Source organism: Xenopus laevis, chromosome 1S (genome assembly GCF_017654675.1).
Source record: "Xenopus laevis strain J_2021 chromosome 1S, Xenopus_laevis_v10.1, whole genome shotgun sequence".
Taxonomy (NCBI): domain Eukaryota; kingdom Metazoa; phylum Chordata; class Amphibia; order Anura; family Pipidae; genus Xenopus; species Xenopus laevis.
In genome coordinates, this window is record NC_054372.1 from 103,050,367 (window position 1) to 103,059,602 (window position 9,236).

Sequence of the window (9,236 nt, forward strand, 5' to 3'; positions counted from 1 at the left end):
AACCTTAGCTCCCCAGATGTTGCTGGATCACAACTCCCAGCATGCTTTAAACAATATTCATATGTTGGAGGGAGTTCATAGAATCCAAGTTTAAGAAACTGACCTAGAAGAAAGCAAAACAAGATACTCTGGGTATGTCTACGGCCAGAGAAATCATTTTTATTTAATGCAGCCACAAGTTTATCTGCCCTTTCATACAGCTAAGCTTAGAAGGGAAATCACTCCAGGCTTATCACCAGTTGCTTTTTTTATATTTGTATTTTTCTTACCCTGAATCCTGTTAATATGGTGTATATTATTAGTATAAATATTTTTTGTTTTAATAATGCTTTTATGTGATTCATGTGTGACAAACCCTTTTCCCTCCCGCCTTGCCATTTCATGTTGCACTGTGTAAAAATGAAATAAATCCACTTTTTGCCACCTCTCTCTGAACTATAGCTATAGAGGAGCGCACACAACTCTTTTTCAATGTGTTTCTCAAAGCAGATTAGGTAGGGATGGGACAGATGTAACAGCAACACTCTTGAGTCGATGTATTGAGCCCAATGGCGCTGCTTTTTTGCTTTTTTAATGTGCAATATCCTCCACTAGTTTTTGTTCAACCCCTTTATTATTGGTTTCCCATCCAAACTGTATCCTCAGGCTGTTGTATATGTGCCAAAGTAATGGTATTAATGGGTTTCACACTACTATATATTGTGTGTGTAATACATATATATTGACATTTCCATGCTGCCATATTCCTTCCTTTCTCCCAAGTTCATTCTAAGCAAATTCAGAAAGGAGGGGAGAGGCTACAAGGAAAGTTACTTCAGCAGCGTTTTTCCTCCAGTGTGGGAACACAGGCTGCCTTACTACACGCCATAACATTCAAATGTTGCTTTATGATGAAACATATCTTTATGATGGTGCTGCTTATCTATGTTCTAGAACTTAGTTTTGGTTATGGAACTGGTAAGTGTTTGGAAGGTTTGCTTTGTTTGTTTGCAGTGCGAGTTCATGGTGGTGGTGAAATTATATTACAATTTTTCTGCTGCACTGCACCCCCTCCTTTATTATTGATGGCCTCTGATATAGCTGAAGCTGCTGTAGCTCAGTCTAATGGATATTTATGGAATATTCTGTACAGTGGGAGGACCAAGGATGCATTATTATTACCTCTTCTGTTTACCTACAAATACACACAATGCCCCATTCTGGCTTGCCTCCAGTTCTTTAGCCATATTGGTATGGGTGGGGGTTTAATGACCTGTTCCCCTTTTGGGTTTACTTTGTGAGATTATTAAGGCCCCTTATACTACGAGGGTATAAAACAGTGCATTTTCCACTCACTATTCTTTATACACTGTTCTCTTCTTGGTATCTGGGCGCTGAGTTGGTTTTGAATTTTTTTTTTAACTAATTGCTTTTCCACCTTGTCTCTTTGTGCTGACCCCTGCTCCTATTACCTAAATGCACACTGGAATTTGATTTTCATATTGTGCTCCTCTAATTAAACTATTTGAAATTTGGAATAAATTTTGTTCCTATAACACTGTCTCCTTTCTATTTAATTTTTTTTCTTGTTTTCAGTTATTTTGAATTGTGTTATCTGAGCTTTCTTCGGTGTGTACTCGTGGACGCACATCCCGTGTCTGTCCAGCTACTTAAATACAGATGGACATTGGTTATCTGAAAGTGACATGGTGTGATCTCCAGATGATCTGCACATTTTCACAGAAATGCTAATCATTTTTCTCTTAGGGACAATGGCTTATGGGGCCTTTGGTACCGTGATCCGTGCCATTTGTCTATAATGTCCTCTAATGTACTTGTAAAGTGTAATCATGTCCCCTCGCAAGCGCCTTTTTTCCAGAGAAAACAACCCCAACCGTGACAGTCTACCCTCATAATTTAAGTCTTCCGTCCCTCTAACCAATTTAGTTGCACGTCTCTGCACTCTCTCCAGCTCATTTATATCCCTCTTAAGGACTGGAGTCCAAAACTGAACTGCATACTCCAGATGAAGCCTTACCAGGGACCTATAAAGAGGCATAATTATGTTTTCATCCCTTGAGTTAATGCCCTTTTTTATGCAAGACAGAACTTTATTTGCTTTAGTGGCCACAGAATGACACTGCCCAGAATTAGACAACGTGTTATCTACAAAGAACCCTAGATCCTTCTCATTTAAGGAAACTCCCAAAACACTGCCATTTAGTGTATAACTTGCATTTATATTATTTTTGCCAAAGTGCATAACCTTGCATTTATCAACATTGAACCTCATTTTCCAGTTTGCTGCCCAGTTTTCCAGTTTAGACAAATCACTCTGCAAAGTGGCAGCATCCTGCATGGAACCTATTGTGACGTCCCAGAGCACGGGACTGGTTTATGGGCACATAAGAAGCACACAGGCAGGTAACAGTACGAGGAAACTTTAATAACAAACAATCCCTTTATGTATCTGGTAGGGAAGAACTGCTCAACAAGAGCACAAGTCAGTGTATATTTGTGGCCTAGTCCCTTCAGTCTCACATAAGATTCTCATATAAAGTAAGATTCACCTCCAGTCTCAGGCAGTCCAGCAAGAGGGAAAGTGAGTGTGAGAATTCCAGCTGCACTTGTGTATAACAGGCTTATAGATTAACAGTCCAGTAACATAACATGGGGTGCAGCTCTGATTAATCACAGTCCAAATGGAGGGGACGCCGCAGCTTATCCCACTCTGTTGTGCAGCCACCAGCCCACACTCCAGCAAGTCTTTCCTGGTAGCTCTTTCCCAGCATGCACTTCAGCTTCCTCCTGACCTCTCTGAGCAAACAGCTTCCTCACCATGTGATCTCCCTGCCCCACCCCTTCAGGCCTGCAGCTTCCAGCATTATCAGAACTCTTGTCACATCTCTCCCCCCCCCAATGGGCGGCCGTCCGGGCAACCCCCAGACGGGGGGAAGACCGTAGGGCGCCTTTGCCCTGCACAGTCCTCACCGTCCCTTCTTGAGAGTCCATCAGCATTCCCATGGTGGCTCCCCTTGCGGTGCTGTATTGTAAAGTTGAACTGCTGCAAAGCTAGGCTCCACCTCAGCAATTTCCCATTGTCCCCAGAAACCCTTTGCAACCAGCTCAGAGGGTTATGATCAGTGACCACAGTGAAGTCACTGCCAAACAGATAGGGCTGCAGTTTCTTTAAGGCCCACACAATGGCCAGACACTCTTTCTCAATGGTAGCATAAGCAACTTCCCGGGGGAGCAGCTTCCGGCTCAGGAATACAATGGGGTGCTCATTGCCCTTCTCATCAACCTGGGACAAAACAGCACCAATCCCATAGGTGGAGGCGTCTGTATGGACGATGAATCTCCGATTGAAGTCAGGAGCAGCCAGTACAGGGGCATTCACTAAAGCAGATTTCAATGCAGACATGGCAGCAGCACACTCGGGTGTCCAGGTTACAGTACGTGGGCGTCTTTTACTTGTCAGATCTGTCAGGGGTTTAGCAATTGCACTGTAGTTATGGATAAAGCGTCGTTAATACCCTGCTGTCCCCAGGAAGGCTAACACCTGTCTCTGTGTGGTGGGAGTGGGCCAGTTTACTATGGCTTCAACTTTGGCGGGTTCTGGCATTACTCGCCCACTTCCCACCCGATGACCCAAATACTGGACCTCGGCCATCCCAAAATGGCACTTCCCTGGCTTTAGGGTAAGCCCAGCCTGCATAATCCTTCCCAGAACACTCTGTAGGTGCTGCACATGTTCCTCCCAGGTGTTACTAAATACGGCTATGTCATCCAGATACGCTTGAGCAAACTCTTGATACCCCTCCAACAACTGATTTGCTACCCTTTGAAACGTGGCTGGGGCATTTTTCATGCCAAATGGCATAACAGTAAAATGGAATAAGCCATATGGAGTGATAAAGGCTGACTTCTCTTGGTCCTCTGGTGCTAGAGGAATCTGCCAGTATCCCCGGCTTAAATCTAGAGTGGTGAGATATTTGGCATTCCCCAGACGGTCAAGAAGTTCATCTACCCGGGGCATTGGATAGGCATCTGTCACAGTCACTTGGTTCAGCTTCCTATAGTCTACACAAAACCTAGTGCTGCCATCCTTCTTGGGAACCAAGACAACTGGTGATGCCCAAGGACTCTGAGAGGGAACAATTACCCCTAATGCCAACATTTCCTCGATTTCCTTTTTCATGGCAGCCCGTACGGATTCTGCCACCCGATAGGCTGGTGTGCGAATTGGGCCATGCCCCTCTGTATTCACCTGATGGACAACCCAGTTGGTGCAACCTGGCCTCTCTGAAAACTGAGACTGAAACTTTTGGAGCAGCTGACACAACTGCTCATATTTCTCAGGGGTTAACTGCTCACTAATAGTAACATCCTCCCAAGTCTTAACCCCCATTGCCTCTTGTAAGAGGTCAGGGAAAGCCTCTTCATTGCGCCCTTCTTCTAGCAGACTACAAATGGCAGACACGGTGGCTTCCCTTTCTACGTACTGTTTCATCATATTGACATGGACTGTCTTATACTGGTCTTGGTTATCAATAGGGGAGACCACATAAGTAGTATCATGAATGGCCTGCACTACCACATAGGGCCCTTCCCAAGCTGCTTTCAACTTGTCTGACCGCATCGGTATCAGCAGTAACACCTTGTCCCCTGGAACAAAGTGCCGATCTCTGGCATTCCTGTCATACCAGACCTTCTGTTTGGTCAGAGCCTCTGACAAATGTTCCTTCACCAGAGCAGTCATTTGCTCGAGACGTTTTCGGAATTGTAGAACATAGGGCACTACAGGGAAATCAGGGAATTGGGCTCCCCCCTCCCAGTACTCCCTTAGCAAGTCTAGGGGGCCCCGAACACGCCTCCCGTACAACAGCTCAAAAGGGGAAAACCCAGTAGACTCTTGGGGAACTTCCCTATAAGCAAACAGAAGACAGGGCAGAAACTTCTCCCAGTCCCCTTCTCCATCCTCCACAAAAGTTCGGAGCATGTTCTTAAGAGTTCCATTAAAACGCTCACATAGCCCATTAGTTTGGGGGTGATACGGGGTTGAGCGAAGTGAGGTGACCCCACAGCGCTGCCATAGACACTGAAGCAGCTGTGACATAAACTGTGGTCCCTGGTCAGATAAGATCTCACTAGGGAATCCTACCCGTGTAAAAATCTGAATTAGTGCATCTGCAACGGCTGGGGCATCAATTTTCTTCAAAGCCACTGCTTCTGGGTAACGGGTGGCATAGTCCACCACTGTAAGTATATATTGCTTGCCTGTCCTGCTGGGCCGGCTAAGGGGTCCTACTAAATCAACAGCAACTCTCTGAAATGGTTCACCAATCACTGGTAGGGGTCGTAATGTATGTTTGTTCCGGTCCCCACTCTTCCCAACCCTCTGACAGCTGTCACAGGATCGGCAAAATTGTGCCACTTGTTGTGACACCCCTGGCCAATAGAAATTTTGTAGCAGGCGATAGCGGGTGCGGGAAATCCCCTGGTGACCTGCAAGGGGTACCTCATGTGCAAGGTGAAGTAACTGGGTCCTAAATTTGGCAGGCACCAACAACTGACGGCATGCTTCCCTTTGTCGCCCCCTAGAGTTTTTGAGGACTCTATAATACAACCCATTCTCTTGCACTATTTGTTCCCCTGCATTAGGGCCCTCCAGTCCAGGGACAGTTCTATCTCTTAATGTCTGCAGTGTAGGGTCTGCGGCTTGTTCAGCCCTAAAATCCTGCCAGTTTCCTATGTCAAAATGGTCACCTGTCACATCTGTCTGCCTGCTTACCTCCTGGACAACTGCCGGTGGCTCGCCCAACTCTGCCTGTCTCCGTGTGATGCTGCAGCAGATGTCTCCAACATCATTACCCAGCAGCACATCCGCAGGCAGTTGATCCATGACTCCCACCTCATGCAGCACAGGCCCTTCCCCCCAGTCCAGAGTCACTTGAGCAATTGGAACCTCTCTCCTCTGTCCTCCAGCCAGGATCACCCGGGCCATTTTGCCTGGAACAATGCGATTGAGTGTGATCACATGAGGCTCTGCCAAAGTTATAAAGGCACCAGAATCCAGAAATCCTTCTACACGGTTTCCATCTACGTCCACTGGCACCACATGACATCTTCGCTTTGACTGATCTGCCCAATGAATCTGCATTACTGCAAATTCAGGGGTCTCACTGAGGTATATTTGGGCCGGGTCACACTCTGTGCTCTCCTTCCGAATAGTGGCAACAGGTCGAGCAGGAGTCAGTTTAGGGGGCCCTGAAGGAGAAGCAGCCCTTCGGTTAAGAGGGCAAGTAGCTTGAAAGTGACCTGGAGCCCCGCATCCAAAACAGGTTTTGGGCCCAGCCCCTGGTAGCAGTTGGCGGGGTGTGGAAGTGGTGATAGAGGACCGTTGTTGAGAGCCTGGATACTCTCTAGCCTTGGCACCTGTAGTACTTTGTGCTTGGGTTGCCCTTTTGGTGGGGGTCCTGGTCTCTGTATACTTGTCGGCCAGTTGGGCAGCTTCTTCTACTGTCTGTGGCTCACGGTCCATAATCCACTCCCGCACTCCTAGGGGGCACCTCTCCAAAAATTGCTCTTTCAGGCATAATTGCCTTAAGTCCTCCATGGTTTCGGCCCCAGTCCCTTTAATCCACTGATCAAGGGCCCTTGACAACTTATTTCCAAACTCCAGGTAGGTATCCTGGGTGGTCTTTAGCAGTGACCGGAAAGTTTGCCGGTAAAACTCTGGGGTGATAGCGTAACGGATCAGTAAAGCTTGCTTAATCTCCTCATAGTCCAGTCTTTGTTCATCGGACAAGGCCCGGAATGTTGCGCTGGCCCTTCCTGTTAGTTTGCCAGACAGGATACGGGGCCAATCCTCTTCTGTGATGTTGTGGGTCCTGCACATAATCTCAAATGTCTCTAGAAAGGCATCAATGCTGTCCTGCCCTTCTTGAAATGTAGGGAAAGCCGTGGCTAACTTTAGAATGTCTCGGGCCCGACTCTCCACTGAAGACACTGATAGCCTGCCGTGCTCCCCTAAATCAGATCTTTCACGGGCTACCTCCTCCTGTACCATCCTCATCAGCTCCATCTTTTCCGCAACGGTAAGCTCCTCACTGAATAACTCCAGCCTTTGTTTAAACACCTCTCCAACCCGATCCCGGGTAGGATTAGTGGGTGGCCCCTGGACCATTTCGGGGCCCCCAGCAACTGCACTCTCAGATGTAACAGTCTCTGCATCTGAAGGTAGGAGTGGAAGTAGTAAAGCAATGATTTCTGTCTTTTTCTTCCCTTCAGGGGCAATACCCCGATTGCGACACCACTTTCTTAGCGTAGCAAGGGTTAATTCTTCCAGTTCCTGCCTGCGCATGGTGCCCAGTGTGTTATCCCACGGCTGCCAACCACTTTGTGACGTCCCAGAGCACGGGACTGGTTTATGGGCACATAAGAAGCACACAGGCAGGTAACAGTACGAGGAAACTTTAATAACAAACAATCCCTTTATGTATCTGGTAGGGAAGAACTGCTCAACAGGAGCACAAGTCAGTGTATATTTGTGGCCTAGTCCCTTCAGTCTCACATAAGATTCTCATATAAAGTAAGATTCACCTCCAGTCTCAGGCAGTCCAGCAAGAGGGAAAGTGAGTGTGAGAATTCCAGCTGCACTTGTGTATAACAGGCTTATAGATTAACAGTCCAGTAACATAACATGGGGTGCAGCTCTGATTAATCACAGTCCAAATGGAGGGGACGCCGCAGCTTATCCCACTCTGTTGTGCAGCCACCAGCCCACACTCCAGCAAGTCTTTCCTGGTAGCTCTTTCCCAGCATGCACTTCAGCTTCCTCCTGACCTCTCTGAGCAAACAGCTTCCTCACCATGTGATCTCCCTGCCCCACCCCTTCAGGCCTGCAGCTTCCAGCATTATCAGAGCTCTTGTCACACCTATAGTTCTGCACAATTTAGTATCATCTGCAAAAATAGAAACAGCACATTCAATGCCCACCTCCAGGTCATTAATAAACAAGTTGAAAAGCAAGGGACCTAGTACAGAGCCCTGCGGTACTCCACTAACAACACTGGTCCAATTAGAAAATGTTCCATTTGTAGTCTATCTTTTAGCCAGTTCTCTATCCAGGTACAAATACTATGTTCCAGGCCAACATTCCTTAATTTAACCAGTAACCTTTTGTGTGACACTGTACCAAATGCTTTAGCAAAGTCTAAGTAAATCACATCCACTGCCATCCCAGAATCGAGGTCTCTACTTACATTCTCATAAAAAGAAATTAAGTTAGTCTGGCAAGATCTATTACGCATAAAACCATGCTGGTACAAACTCATAGTATTATGATTTGCTATGAAGTCCAGTATCTTATCCTTTATTAACCCTTCGAAAAGCTTTCCTACCACTGACGTCAGACTAACTGGCCTATAGTTTTGAGGCTGAGAACGGGATCCTTTTTTGAATAGAGGCACCACATTAGCAATTCGCCAGTCTTTCGGCACTATGCCAGATCTCAATGAATCCTGAAAAATGAAGTAAAGAGGTTTGGCAATCACAGAGCTAAGCTCGCTAATTACCCTGGGATGAATACCATCTGGCCCTGGACCTTCATTAGTATTACTAGAATTGGGACTGTTAAGAAGGAAACCTTCACTTACTGGTTCCAAATAGTTGGAAGAAGCACACAAGCACAGGACATGCATAGGGTTTCCTGGCTAAAATCAAACCCAGGGATCTGGCACTGCAAAGCATGAATAGGAATGACGTTGCTAATGTATTATGCATAGTAATTAGCACAATAATGTAATGCTATGCAGGATTAGGTGCTGTACACCTTATTACTATAGTTTATTCTTGTTACACTCCCTGCATTTACATCCAGTTCATTCTGTGTGTAACATATAATTTAAAAACCAACGGCTTTATTGTTTTTCCTAGAGCTTCAATGATCAGGCAGCTGCTTCTTTAAATATTTGTGCACAACCACATGGGGGGTAGATCTGATGCGGACAGAAGCACACCAGGCCCCTGTGAAGATTTTCTTTTCTTTTTTTGTATGGGAGCCCAGTGTCCACTTGTTACGCCAGTGAATAGGGGAGACCATGTTAACTTAAACATAATGAGGCCTATTTATCAATGGGTGAGCAACATAGTTAAAAAGCAAGGCTTAATTTATTAAGGCTTTGTTAAAAATCTCCTGTTTTTTCACTGCTGTATTCCCCTCCCCAAAATAAAGGCTGTGTAAAGGAGTTGAA

The 9,236-nt window shown here is 46.1% G+C and overlaps 1 protein-coding gene across 1 annotated transcript; it reads right to left on the reverse strand.

The window, feature by feature from the left end:
• Positions 1 to 3,508: 3,508 nt before the first annotated feature.
• On the reverse strand, positions 3,509 to 7,912 carry LOC121399407. The gene has a single exon (XM_041580044.1). The coding sequence runs from the start codon at positions 7,343 to 7,345 to the stop codon at positions 3,509 to 3,511; it is 3,837 nt and encodes a 1,278-aa protein (XP_041435978.1). The 5' UTR covers positions 7,346 to 7,912.
• Positions 7,913 to 9,236: the final 1,324 nt, after the last annotated feature.

What these genes read in the sequence shown, in the direction of transcription:
- LOC121399407 (XM_041580044.1), bottom strand. Translation starts at nt 7,345, where the DNA reads ATGCGCAGGCAGGAACTGGAAGAATTAACCCTTGCTACGCTAAGAAAG.